The sequence below is a fragment of the Prinia subflava genome, chromosome 23, assembly GCF_021018805.1.
Source record: "Prinia subflava isolate CZ2003 ecotype Zambia chromosome 23, Cam_Psub_1.2, whole genome shotgun sequence".
NCBI lineage: Eukaryota > Metazoa > Chordata > Aves > Passeriformes > Cisticolidae > Prinia > Prinia subflava.
The window spans coordinates 3,168,239-3,182,444 of record NC_086269.1 but is presented as its reverse complement, the minus strand read 5'-3'; the positions used below and the strand labels follow the sequence as shown (position 1 = coordinate 3,182,444).

The window sequence follows — 14,206 nt, the reverse complement described above, 5'->3', positions numbered from 1 at the left end:
TCCCATTGTCCCATGTCCCCATCCCATTGTCCCGTGTCCCCATCCCATTGTCCTGTGTCCCCATCCCATTGTCCCATGTCCCCATCCCATTGTCCTGTGTCCCCATCCCATTGTCCTGTGTCCCCATCCCATTGTCCCATGTCCCCATCCCATTGCCCCATGTTCCCATCCCATTGTCCTGTGTCCCTATCCCATTGTCCCATGTCCTTGTCCAGCTGCAGGGGCTGGGCTGATCTGGTGCTCTCCCCTAATTAAAATCCTGGCTCAGGAGCGGATTTGAAGCTTGCTGTCATCCCAGTGTGCAGTGGCGGTGCCAGAAGTGCCAGCAGCAGTTTTGGGATGTGGCTGCACACTGTGGCTGTGGTGGCACCCACGGTGACACCCCGGGGGATGTCCCATGTCTGGGGGACAGCTCAGCCTGCTGCAGAGGGAAGGGGAGGGGAGGGGAGGGGAGGGGAGGGGAGGGGAGGGGAGGGGAGGGGAGGGGAGGGGAGGGGAGGGGAGGGGAGGGGAGGGAAGGGAAGGGAAGGGAAGGGAAGGGAAGGGAAGGGAAGGGAAGGGAAGGGAAGGGAAGGGAAGGGAAGGGAAGGGAAGGGAAGGGAAGGGAAGGGAAGGGAAGGGAAGGGAAGGGAAGGGAAGGGAAGGGAAGGGAAGGGAAGGGAAGGGAAGGGAAGGGAAGGGAAGGGAAGGGAAGGGAAGGGAAGGGAAGGGAAGGGAAGGGAAGGGAAGGGAAGGGAAGGGAAGGGAAGGGAAGGGAAGGGAAGGGAAGGGAAGGGAAGGGAAGGGAAGGGAAGGGAAGGGAAGGGAAGGGAAGGGAAGGGAAGCCTGCCTGGCTGGCTGGGGAAGCAGGGATGGAGCCCAGCTCTCCTGAGAGCCCAACCAGGCTTAATCCAGAGCCCATCCTGCAGATCTCAGCTCCCAGAGGCAGCAGCTCCATCTCCCACCTCCTCCCTCTTTCCCTCCCAGCTGCGGGACAGGCACAGAGAGGGGACAAAGCTCAGGTGTCTTTGTAGCATCAGCTCCAAAAAGGTGGCAGCATGGGGAGGAGGCGTCTTTTTCAAAAAGAGCCAAAAAAAGTAAAAGGAAGGAAAAAAATAAATAAAAAAGAAACAGTAAACGCATCAAATAATAATAAAAACCCACCCTTTTCTTTGAGCCTCAATGTATGCTGGTGCAGTGCTTAGGGGATTAATCTCTTAAAAAATAAGTGCCATGTGAGTAGACAGGCAGTGATTAAGGTTTTAACTGATCAGTCTGCGTCTGACAGTGAACCAGCTATTATCTTAACGGAATCAAACGAACATTCAGAGCCTCCGCTCAGCCCCAAACATGAAAGGAGATGTCATCTGCTGGCAGTTGGCAAAGCCGCAGGGGAAGGGGGAGAGGGAGAAAGGAGGGAAGGCGAGGAAAGCAAAACAAGGGTGAGAAAAAGGGAGAAAGGAGGGGAGAGAGGGAGCAGGGCTGAGAGAGGATGGAGGGGTAAATAAAAGGGAGTGAGGGAGGTGAGGAGACAAAAGGGAGGGCAGGAGGGGTTTGAAGTGCTCTGCCCTGGTGTTCCTTCCCTTCCTGCTTTCCCGAGGGGTTTGGGAGCTGCTCCCTGAGCGGTGCCGGCCTCTGGAGCCCTCCCCAACCCCTGCCCTGCCTTTTCCCACCGCGGCCGCCGAGGTCTGCCCTGAGCCGGGGAGGTCTGGCACTCTTGAACCTGAGGTCAAAAACAAGAGGGAGGAGGAGAATGGCCTTCAGGCCAGGGCAGGAAACCAGGGCAACCGGGCTCTTATCGGGATGAAAGGGCTTTATCTCGGGGCACTTCAGCAAAACACACAAGCAGAGAGAAGAGGCTCTGCAGAGTGTCTGGCGGGGCCACGCGGGAGACCCCAAATCCCTGCAGGATAGAGGGGTTCATTCCTTAGGGAATGCCCCAAATCCCTGCAGGATAGAGGGGTTCATTCCTTAGGGAATGCCCCAAATCCCTGCAGGATAGAGGGGTTCATTCCTTAGGGAATGCCCCAAATCCCTGCAGGATAGAGGGACTTATTCTGTAGGGAATATCCCAAATCCCTGTGGGATAGAGGGGTTCATTCCATAGGGGATACCCCAAATCCCTGCGGGATAGAGGGGTTCATTCCTTAAGGAATATCTCAAATCCCTGCAGGACAGAGGGGTTCATTCTGTAGGGGAGACCCCAAATCCCTGCAGGATAGAAGGGCTCATTCCTTAGGGGAGACCCCAAATCCCTGCAGGACAGAGGGGCTCATTCCTTAGGGGAGACCCCAAATCCCTGCAGGACAGAGGGGCTCATTCCTTAGGGAATGCCCTAAATCCCTGCAGGATAGAGGGGTTCATTCCTTGTGGAATATCCCAAATCCCTGTGGGACAGAGTGGTTCATTCCATAGGGGAGACCCCAAATCCCTGCAGGATAGAGGGGTTCATTCCTTAAGGAGGATACCCCAAATCCCCGTGGGATAGTGGAGTTCATTCCATAGGGGAGACCCCAAATCCCTGCACGATAGAGGGGCTCATTCCTTAGGGGGGACACCTCCAATCCCTGTGGGATAGAGGGGTTCCTTCTTTTGGGGGAGTCCAAATCCCTTTGGGATAGAGGCATTCCTTCCCTAGGGAATACCCCAAACCCCTGAGGGACAGAGGGACTTGTTCCTTACACTGTGCAGATCCCAGAGCTGAGGCTGGGGCAGATTTTGGGCCCTGGGGATGGAGGGCAGGTGGGATTTCCCTGGGAATTTCCCCTGGGATGTGCTGGGAGACTGAAATGGAGCAGTTGCAGTCCCCAGGGCAGGGGAATGAGGGCTGGGAGAGGCAGAGGCTGCCTGGTCACGTTTGCGTGGTCACTTCACATCAAGGGAATTCCAGGATTTATGGACTGGGGGGTGCAGGACGAGCTGGGCCTGGAGGAGGATGGGAGAGGTGGAACAATGGGGGTTTGTTCACCCAGGGCTGTGTTCACCCTGGGAGGTGACTGCGACCAAACGGGGGAAGCCAAGGGGCTGGAGAGGAGATGGAGGAGCCTGGGGCTGGCTGGAATTCCTGTTAAAGGAGTTGTAGAGGGCAGGATGGGTTCTGGGTCCTGTGGGAAGGGGTGGGATCCACGCTGGAGAAAGGCAGCAGGGCTGGAGGTGCCACTGCCCCACATCCCACGGACCTGGATGCCCTGTGGGTGCCCCTGGGAGCAGCAGATCCACATTCACAGGTTAAAGGCAGTGCCCTGCCAGCACCCAGCACCCCTGGGTGTCCAGGCTCCGCTAGTCCCCTTTTCCAGAGGGGCTGGCACAGCTGAACTCCTCGTGGTGCCCTGCTCCAGGGGCTGATTTCTGCTTGACGCCTTTGGGACTCAGCCCTGTCCCTCCCCATTCCCTCATAACCACCTTTCCCTCATGCCCCTGGAAAATACTCTGTGCCAGAAATCCCCTTTTTGGGGTGGGATATCCTGCTCTCCACCTTCCTGCCAGGCTCCCCGAGTGGAGCTCAGAGCCTGGTGGACACCTCAGGTGTCCTTCCACGGGTCCCTCCCATCCCACACCTGCCCCACAGCCCTGGAGCATCCCAGCACAGGGAGAACCATGAATCTCCCGGGGTTCAGCCCCCTCTGCCAGGCTGTTATTGCTCCGTGCTGTCCCTGCTGACTCCATCCCTCTGCCTGGTGCTGCTGCTCCGTGCCAGGAGGGCTCCGGGAGCTCCGGGGTCACGGCTGCCCCATTACGGGGCGAGATTTATCCTTGGCAGGTGTGCTGCGGGATGCTATATTATCCAGGATTATGAACTGTAACAGGATAATCTCTCTAATGTAATTCAAGCTCTCGACATGGCTTATGGCTCCTTAATGTACCTCAGACTGAAGAATTACAAGAACATTTTCCCCCCTCCCTGCCTTGTCAGCTCCTAAATGATTTAGGCAATCGCCTGAAGCCAGATCTTGGCCTCCAGTCATAACTCAGAGCAGTTCAGTAAATATGATGGGGAAGGAGTTTTCCGGGCTTTGCTCTTTCTTCCTTCCACTCTGCTCAGCCCTTGGCGAGCTGGGAGAGCTGGGATGCCCAGGGAGTGAGTTGGGATTCACAGGGAATAAGCAGGGAGGGCTGGGATGCCCAGGGAATGAGCTGGGAATGCTGAGACTCACTGGGAATGAGTTGGAACTCAGAGAATGAGCAAGAAGAGCTGGGATGCCCAGGGAGTGAGTTGGGAATCACAGGGAATGAGCAGGGAGGGCTGGGATGCCCAGGGAGGGAAAAGGGAGAGCTGAGACTCACAGGGAATGAGCGGGGAGAGCTGGGATGCCCAGGGAATGAGCTGGGAATGCTGAGACTCACTGGGAATGAGTTGGAACTCAGAGAATGAGCAAGAAGAGCTGGGATGCCCAGGGAGTGAGTTGGGATTCACTGGGAATGAGTTGGAACTCAGAGAATGAGCAAGAAGAGCTGGGATGCACAGGGAGTGAAAAGGGAGAGCTGGAACTCACAGGGAACCAGTTGGGACTCAGGGAATAAACAGGGAGAGGTGGGATGCACAGGGAATGAGCAGGGAGAGCTGGAATTCACAGGGAATGAGTTGGGACTCACAAGGAATGATTTGGGACTCCCAGGGAAAGATTTGGGACTCCCAGGGAAGGATTTGGGACTCCCAGAGAATGAGCAGGGAGAGCTGGAATTCAGAGGGAATGAGTTGGGAGTCACAAGGAATGGTTTGAGACTCCCAGGGAATGAACAGGGAGAGATGGAACTCAGAGGGACTGAACTGGGACTCCCAGGGAATTATTTGGGACTCCCGGGGAATTATTTGGAGCTCCCAGGGAATGATTTAGAACTCCCAGGGAATGATTTGGGACTCCCGGGGAATTATTTGGAGCTCCCAGGGAATGATTTAGAACTCCCAGGGAATGATTTGGGACTCCCAGAGAATGATTTGGGACTCCCAGAGAATGATTTGGGACTCCCAGGGAATTATTTGGGACTCCCAGGGAATTATTTGGAACTCCCAGGGAATTATTTGGGACTCCCAGGGAATGATTTGGAACTCTCAGGGAATGATTTGGGACTCCCAGAGAATGAGCAGTTACTCCCAGGGAATTATTTGGAACTCCCAGGGAATGATTTGGGACTCCCAGAGAATTATTTGGGACTCCCAGGGAATGAGCAGGGAGAGCCAGGACGCTCAGCCCTGCCCTCACCTCTTCATCATCCCCTGGCCTTCCTCCCTCGCTGCCCTCAGCTTCCAGCACGGATTGCTGCCACCCCTCCAGGGCAGGGCACAGGGCGCTCAGCAGGTCCCCTCTGGGGAGGGCTGTGCCCGTGTGACCCCAGGGCTGTCCCCATTGCTGTCCCCACCCCTGCCAGGCACAGGAGCAGGAGAGCAGGAGATTTCCCCAGGAAAGCCCTTCCCTGTGCCTGGAACACGCACTGAGCAGCAGAGGCAGCCCCTTCCCGAGGCCTCTGCTACATCCTGGGAGAGGAGACCCTCCCGAGTGCAGAGTGGCAGCATCAGAGCTCTGCTCTCAGCAGCAAGACGGATTCCAGCACCTGAAGGAGGAGGGGTTTCTTCCCCTCTTTATTTCTTTCTTTTCTTTTTTTTTTTCTTTTCTCCCTTCCCTGGAAGCTTCTGCAAGACAGAGCCTCATAAATCTCACCTCCCAAACCCCTCAGGCGGCCGGGTGTCTGCGTCCTCTCCATCTTCATTTCTTTTCCCTGCTTTGATGCTCGGGGAGGTGGGTGTGCCGTGCCAGGAGCCCGAGGTGGGAGGTGGGAGATGCCACCCTCTCCGTCCCTGCCGTGACCTTGGTGGCACCTGGGGTGTCCCAGTGGGGACTGTGGGGTTTGGAGGGGCTGTCCTGGATTTTCCAGGGGCTGTTTTGGTACAGGTGGTTCAGAACCCCTCAACCACTGTGAATTCTGCTGTGTTCCCTGCTGGGATTCTCTGTTGGGATTCCCTGTGGGATAACTGGGCAGTAATCGGTGGTTTGGTGTAAAATCACCAAAAATGGTGATTACACCAACTACAGGTGCTGGGTTGTTCCCGAGCAGCTCCTCTGCCCTTCCTCTGGCCCTGCTTCCCCAGCAGGGCAGGGATCCACAGCCTCCCACTCCCACTGACACCCAACCAGCCCTGCTGCACCTCGGGCATTGGCATCTGCAGCCCCCACCCAAAAACCCCTCCCGGGATGCAGGGAAGGTGGATTTGGGGGTCCCAAAGGTTTCTGTTCCCTGCACACCTCAAATCCGGCATCCAGGGAGCAGCAAAATGTACAAAGGGAGGGGATGGAGAGGGATTTCCAAGGGATGGATTCCCATTGGCAGAGGGCAGGGCTGGATGGGATTTGGGGAAGGAATTGCTCCCTGTGAGGGTGGGCAGGCCCTGGCACAGGGTGCCCAGAGCAGCCCCTGGATCCCTGGGAGTGTCCAAGGGCAATTTGGAGCACCCTGGGGTGGTGAGAGGTGTCCCCACCCATGGAGGGGTGGAACTGGATGAGCTTTGAGGTCCAGGCTGACTCCATGCCCTCCTGTTAGGCCAAGAGGAAGCATTCCCATCTTTTCCCTAACTGCCCACCTCTGTTCATTGCTTTGATTTTCTGGTGGATTTTGTGGCGCTGATTTTAAGTGGAATGGGGATCATTCCAAAGGAAAAGACAATTCAGGCAGCTCCTCCATCCCAAAGACCTCCTGGGCTGGGGAGCAGCGGGATCCCAGCTGGGACCTGCCAGGAATTCTCCTCTGGAGTCACTGGCCCTGCTCAGCCCTTCCCTCTCTCCCGGGATCTTCCCCAGGGTCAGTTTTCTCCTCCTGCTGCTGCCTCGGTGACCCCGAGGACAAAATCAACTTTGTAAACGGGATGGGAGGGGAGGAAAAGAAGCAGAAGAGGCGAAAAAAGCCGTGATTGAGGACAGGAACTGCGGGGATACAAATTCCACCCGGCCACCAGACTTCAAATAAACACCGGCTCTGCAGATGATGTGGGAAAAAAAAGCGATCCTGGAAAAAAAGCACCTCCTGCAGCATTCCCGGCGTGAGGCCTCGTTACCTGTTGCTGGTGTGAACCGGGCAGGTGTGCAAAGAGCTGGAGGGGGAAGGAAAAGGGGAATGTGAAAAAAAGAAGGAAGAGGAAGAGACAGTGGGGGAGATGCAGCCTCGGGGGCAGTGGAGTGGCTGAGGACAGAGATTCCCTGTGAGCACATCCCTGGATGCTGCCCAGAGCCTCGCCAAGGACCCTCTTTGTGCCCTGGGCACCGCTCCGTGCCCATCCCGGTGGGCAAAAACCCCCGAGGAGCTGCTGGGGCTGCGTGGGGAGGCTCAGGGAGAGGAAAACAACCCTGGGAAGCAGAGGGATGAAAGGGAGAGGCGGAGGGGCCAGGGCTTCAAAGAGGAGCTGAGCCCGGTGACTCCTGCAAAGGACACGTCCCGGAGCCGCGGGTGCCCGAGAGGGGCTGGCAGGGGCACGACAAGAACGGGGGGTGTCCCCCGGAGCTGGGGACGGTCCCCGCGGGCAGGGCAGCCGCCTGCAGCTGTATTTACTGTTGCTGTTTGTTGTCGCCCTGGCAGCCCTCGTAATGTGAATTTTCTGTGTCACTGGCTGAGAGGATTCCAGGCAGGTTTTTGATAATGCGGGGGTTTTTGTAAACCAGGGAAGGGAGAAAGGGGGGTAGAGGGGAAAGAAGCCACGGGCTGGAAACTGCTGGGCCCTGGAGCTTTTAACTCCTTCGGCACCGAGTGAGTTTGGCTGGAGTTTGTGGCTCTCAGAATCCAGGGATTTGGGGCGGGTTGGGAGCTGTAAATGCGGTGTTTCCACCACGCTTCCCCTCGCGGCAGCCTCAGCCCATCCTCAATTCCCAGCATCGAGAATTCAACCCCCCCCCAACCCCGTTCAGCAGCTCCCCCCATCCCTGCCCACTCCCTGCATCCCCCTCCCGTGCCCCTTCCCCATCCACTGCTCGGGATTTGTGTCTCAAATCCCTCCGTGCCTCAGTTTCCCCTCCTGGAAAAGGGACAGAAAGAAATCCCCGACAAACAAAAAGCAGTGCCCAGCTCTTGCCATCGCTGCCGGGGCTGTGCCAGGTTGCCCGGGCAGGTGCCCACCCCTCAGCCCGCGGCTTTTGCCGCTTGAAAGCCACACAAGGAAATGGCAGCAGTTTTGATCCCTCCACAAACAAACTGGGAATCCAAGGGTAATCTTCTGCTCCTTTGTTTTCGGGCAAACAGAGCAGCAGCGTCTGTCCCCTCCCGGCTCCGCTGCCAGCGCCCTCAGCCCGCGCTCAAAGGCTCCAGAATCCCTCCTTTCTTCCTTTCTTTTTTATTTTTTTCTCCCCTTTTTGCGCGGTTGTGCTCGGGGTGATGGGTGCAGCCCGGAGAGGAGCTGGGCACAGGAAGGAAAATCTGTTTTTACGTTGGCACAGCATCCCCAGAGCTGGCTCTGCCTCCCAGGTGGCACCTCCGGCTTAACCTCTTCCTTCCTGTGGCACAAAAGGGGAGCTCCGCCAGCCTTTGCCATCTCCTCCCAAAAGGCTGCCGCGGATTAACCCTTTGCTCGCTCGTCCAGAGGAGAATCAGGGGCTTTCCTGCTTGTCTGCTCCCTCATTTCCACGTGCCTGTTGCCGTGACCCCAGGACCTTGCACGGCACAAGGAATGAGCCTGGAATCCCTGGGCTTGGACAAACATGGCATTTCCAGGCCTGGATTTCTGTGTTTTCCACCAGCTCTGCTCCCTCTGCTCACCTCGCTCCCTGTGGGGAAACTGAGGCACCAAATTCCCTGGGATCGAGCAGCAGAACCGCGGTCGGGACCAGCCCCAGCCCCGCTTCCCCCGCTCTCCGAGGGGTCTCCCGGCTCCCCCAGCCCCCTCGGGAGCTCGGGTCACCTCCGCTTTCCCACCCCTCGGATTTCAGCTCCCCTCGCCCGGGCAGGAGCCCCTGACTGACACTTGATTGACGGAGCCAATTAGCCAAACGAAGCCAGCTGCATCCAGCCGGGGGAGGAGGGGGGGACGGAGGGGAAGCCAGAATCCAATTCCTCTCCCATCAGCCGTGATTGCCGGGTTTGTTTTATTCTCTCTCAGCCTGGGTTGGTTTTGGTTTTTTGGTTTTTTTTTTTCAGAGCCCCTGCCCCTGGATGCCATTCAAAGGGGGCTCGAAGCCTCTCCCCGGGCCGCCGGGGAGCTCGGGGGTGTTGGCATCACCTGGGCACGCTGGCATCACCTGGGCACGTTCTCGCAGCTCCGGGATTTCCCCGGGTGGAGCGGGGAACTCCTCGTGCCCTGACACGTCCCGGATGAAAGCGCGATCCCATCCTGGCCCCGGGGCGCGGGGGATGGAGCAGGGGGGATGCCCGGGGGGGATGCCCGGGGGCGGGCAGGGCTCAGGTGGGCGCGGAGGGAACTCCCAGGTGCGGCTCGCTGGGATTTGTTCCCCCCTGCGCGTCCCTGGAGGAGCCGGGAGCGCGCTGGGGACAGGCTGTGCATGGAGTTTGTCTCTCCGGAGATCTGCGTTTCTTCTCCCCCGATGTTTCCTGACTCATTTCCTCAGCTCGCAGGCAGAGGTGTTTATTTAACCCCGCGGAATGCCGAGTCTGGGGCTGCGGGTGCTCCCCCCGCTGCCCTGGGGACACGTGGGGACTCACGCGCTCCTCGGGGACACACGGGGGGACACGCACGGGTGGCAGGGTGCCCGCAGAGGTGGCACCTCGCTGCCTGCTCGGGCAGGGCTCCAGTGGGCAGCAGGGCTCAGCAGTGCCAGTCCCAGTGCCAATCCCAGTGCCAGTCCCAGTGCCAGTCCCAGTGACAATCCCAGTGACAATCCCAGGGACAATCCCAGTGCCAATCCCAGCGCCAGTCCTAGTGACAATCCCAGTAACAGTCTCAGTGACAACACCAGTGTCAATCCCAGTGCCAGTCCCAGTGACAATCCCAGGGACAATCCCAGTAACAGTCCCAGTGACAATCCCAGTTACAATCTCAGTGACAATCCCAGTCCCAGTGCCAGTGACAATCCCAGTGGCAATCCCAGTCCCAGTTCCAGTCTCAGTACCAGTCCCAGTGCCAGTCCCAGTGCCAGTCCCAGGCAGTCTGTCACACACAGCACAGACAGATGTCCCCATGCCCAGCCCAGCTGCTGCAGGTGACAAATCCCCCAGTGTTCAGTGCCCCAAGGTACCGAGACCATAAACCATCACGGATTTAAACGCTCCTATTTTCATCCACCAACACGCGGATTTTTGTCACCTCCCTGGTGCTGGGGACACTCCAGCAAGGCTGGGGCACTGCAGAGGAAGGACCCCCCTCACTTTTACCACTCCTGGGGTGGCCAAGGCCTGTCCGTGACCTGGCCCAGCCTCCTCCTTCCCAGCTATTTTCACCAGCCCAGCCCGCAGCCGTTCTCCCTCAAAGCCCTCCTTGTGTCGCGATCCTGCCAGCCAAAGCCTCTTTGATGGGTGGAGAGCCGGCCCTCGCTGACCACCGCCGGCCTCTGGACAGATCCCAAAGCTTTCCCAGCCTGTGACCGCTGCTGAAAGGGTTCATTTCTTCCCCTAATGAGATGCAGCCCTGGCTGGGGGCACTGCAGCATCTGCTCAGCAGCTCAGAGCAGCCAGGCTGGGTGAGGGACAGCGAGGAGAAGCTTCAGCCAGGCCAGGGGGGTCACCCAGCCCTTCCTGTGGCACTTCCCGGGCTCCTGAACCCGGGATCCCATCCAAGGAACCCCCAGGAATAGCAACACTCTGACGGGGTGGGTGTGGGTGCGTGGAGAAAGCTGCAGAGAGCTCGGGGTTGGCACAGCCTGGGTGCCCCAGGAGTGGCAGTGGCACAGGGGGAGCACCCAGCTGTGCCACCCTGTCCCTGTCCTGCAGAGCCACCACTGTCCCAGTCCCAGCCACCACCACCACTGGACAGAGGGGCACGTGCACAGCTGGCCTGGCGTGCAGACAGCTTCCTCCTCCTCCTCCTCTTCCTCCTCGAGGGCAGGGAGCTGGCAGGAATTCCAGCGGGCCGGGCAGCGGGAGCCTCCAGCTGGGAGAGGTGCATGGAAACACACCCGGAGCTTCCCTGCAGCCCCAGCGCAGCGCACATGAAAAAGTCATTCAAGGAGCCACTTGAAAACAGCCCCGCGCTCCCCTGGGCGCACTCGGGGTGTCAAATGATTCCCAACCATCCAAGAAAGTCTGATCAGCCTTGGATGGATGGAAAGAATCCGGCTGACTTGGTGAGCTTTGGAGGCAGCCCGCAGTTATTAGGAAGTAGCTCTCAAAGCCTGCAGCAGGCAGCTGAGAGGAGTGAAACTCTACCCAGGTGTTAGAGATCCTTAAACTGGGAAGGAATTTTTCTTCCCCTTGGCTCTGGAACAACAACAACAGCAGCACTTTTTTTTTTTTTTTTTCTCCTTTTTTCTCCTTTTTTTTTTCCTTTTTTTTCTTTTTTTCCCCTTCCAGCCTATTTTGGGGCAGAGCAGGGGGGCACTTCTCCTCCTCCTCCTCATCCTCCCTGGGGTTGTCTGGAGCTGTTTGAAGGCAGGAATGGGGGCTGTGCCAAGGGTTTGCCCCTCTGCCAGCGGCTCTGCCATGGGCTGTGCCCAGGGGCAGCTCCACCGTGGGGCTGCAGGAATCAGAAACGCTGAATTCACCCCACGGCCCGGCCTCTGCCAAGGGGACTGTGCAGAGAAGGAGGAAACTGGCAGCAGTCCTGGAAATTTAAAGCCCTTCCACTGCCCGGTGCTTTAAAATAAAAAAAGCATTTGTGATAAATGAATGAATTCGTATCGCTCTGCCCCCCTGAGTCATCCCGGCCGCTCTCCCTGGCCGGGGATGGATCCATGGAAGGAACCCCGGGGATGAGCACAGCCCTGGGCCTCGCTGCCCGAGAGCGCGGGGAGTGTAATTCCCTGATTCCCCTGATCCCAGCAACATGTCCCGGAGGGGCTGGGGCTGCTGGGAGGGCTCTGGGGCTGCCAGAGGGGTTCTGGGGCTGCCAGGGGGGCTCTGTGGCTGCCAGGCAGGTGCTGGGGCTGCCAGGGAGGTTCTGGGGCTGCCAGGGGGGCTCTGTGGCTGTCGGAGGGGCTCTGTGGCTACCAGGGGGACTCTGGGGCTGCTGGGGGGGTTCTGGGGCTGCCAGAGGGGTTCTGGGGCTACCAGGGAGGTTCTGGGAGTCCCAGGGAGGTTCTATGACTGCCAGGGGGGCTCTGGGGCTGCTGGGGGGGCTCTGGGGCTGCCAGGATGGTTCTGTGACTGCCAGGGGGGCTCTGTGGCTACCAGAGGGGCTCTGGGGCTGCCAGGGGGGCTCTGTGGCTACCAGAGGGGCTCTGGGGCTGCCAGGGGGGCTCTGTGGCTACCAGAGGGGCTTTGTGGCTGCCGGGGGGGCTGTGGGGCTGCCGGGGGGTTCCTGCACCGCGCTCGGGCCCCGCTGGCTCACGCGGGCCCTTCCCGGAACCCGCCTGCCCGGCTCGAGCGTTTCTGGGAACGAGGTCCCAGCGCTGTTGGTTTGGGGAGCCTGCCAGGATTGGGGGGGATTGGGGGGAACAGCGAGGGGCCCCTGCTTCGCTTAACCCCTTCCCTGCCAGCGCCAGCTCCGGGGATTCACACAGGGACAGACAGAGAGATGGACACTGCCTCGCTCCACACCAGGAGGAAAACCAGAGCCTCGCACATCCATCCCGTGCCCGGCAGTGCCAGCGGGTGCCCGGCAGGAAAAAGGGAGGGAGAGGAGAAATTTCCAGCCAGAGCCAAGCCTGAGCCTCCCAAATCCCGGCCCATCCCTCACGGGTTAAGCGAGCCCAGGGCTGCGCGCGCTAAGGTCAACACAGGCTGCACCTGCCCACGGCTCCTGTGCAGGCAGCACAATTGATGGCTTGTTCCTCTCAGGGTTGCCGTTGGAGCGCGGTGCCCAGGCCCCGGGCCAGCCTGCTGATCACATAAAATATTATTTGTGTTTAAAAATTCCAGTAATTGACTGCGCACCGGTTTTTTCCGAGCCTTCTGCCAAGGGCAGTAAAAAAATCGAAATCCGTCCCAGGTTATTTTCATCATGCAAATTCTCATTTCTGTAAACAGGAGCGCGGCGCTGGGAGCCGGGGCCGGGATGGAGGCCAGGGAGGGCCGGGCTGGGAGCACCGGGGAGGGACAGGGACAGACAGGGACAGGGACAGACAGGGACAGGGACAGGGACAGGGATGGGACAGGGACAGGGACAGGGACAGGGACAGGGACAGGGACAGGGACGGGGACAGGGACGGGGACGGGGACGAGGACGGGGACGGGGACGAGGACAGGGACAGGGACAGGGACAGGGACAGGGACAGGGATGGGACAGGGACAGGAGCAAGAACAGGGACAGGGACAGGGACAGGGACAGGGACAGGGACAGGGACAGGGACAGGAGCAAGAACAGGGACAGGGACAGGAGTAGGGACAGGAGCAGGGACTGGAGTGGGAACAGGGACAGGGACAGGGACAGGAGCAGCCCAGCCATGCAAGGTGCAGGCATTGAGAGCAGCCCCAGCCAGGCCCTTCCTGTGCCACAGGGGCTTGGATGTCCCCTGGCCCCTCCTGGCTGTTCCATTCCTGTGTTTTCCATCCCTGTCACCCCAGCTCGTCCCTCTGCAGGATCTCGGTGCTGCTCAGTCCTTGGGGTACCCCAGTCCATCCTCACTTCTCCCAGTTCAGCCAGGCTGGGAGGAGGGAGCGTTCCTGGGAGGGGAACTCGGCGTTTCCTCACGGAAAGCCCCTGCAGGCTCTCTGGAGATGGTGTGAGGGAGGTTTTGGCTGCCTCACAGGGAGCACCTGGCTGCTCCAAGCTGCTCCCAGGGTGGAGGGGAAGGGCTGGGCAATCCCAGCTGGATCCCCCCAGCTTCTCACCCACCCAATCCCAGCACTTTTGTGCACAGAAACCTCTCAGGGCTGGCCCAGGATGCTCCAGTGACGCTTTTCAACCATCCACAGGCACCACAGGAGATGTCCCAAAGCAGGATCCAGGCCCCACACCCTCCCGGGAGCCTCTTTAGCCCAACCCAAGTGGGTTTGGCTAAATCCAGGGCAGGATTGGTGCTCTCCAGACTCCAGGAAGTGACAGGTAGATCTGCAGGCAATCCCAGTTATTTGCAGTTTCTAGAGACTTGGAGGGTTTTGAGGTCAGGGTTAAGAAGTCTAGAAAGCATCACCAAAAACCCCAGAACTCCTGAAGCTGCGTGAGAGATAATGACAAGCTGTGAGAGTGCCTCGGGGCATGCAC

At 59.0% G+C, this 14,206-nt stretch overlaps 1 protein-coding gene and 1 long non-coding RNA gene across 2 annotated transcripts; one reads left to right on the top strand and one right to left on the bottom strand.

The window, feature by feature from the left end:
* Positions 1-440: 440 nt before the first annotated feature.
* LOC134561568 (uncharacterized) lies at positions 441-11,964 on the bottom strand (the record flags this gene model as incomplete). The annotated part of the gene is made up of 2 exons (XM_063418700.1): positions 441-509; positions 11,920-11,964. Coding segments are annotated over 2 exons (114 nt in total), but the record flags the coding sequence as incomplete, so codon positions are not given.
* LOC134561539 (uncharacterized) lies at positions 7,084-11,859 on the top strand. Its single transcript, XR_010082942.1, has 3 exons — positions 7,084-9,226; positions 10,837-11,189; positions 11,416-11,859. It is a non-coding gene; the product is annotated as an uncharacterized LOC134561539 (long non-coding RNA).
* Positions 11,965-14,206: the final 2,242 nt, after the last annotated feature.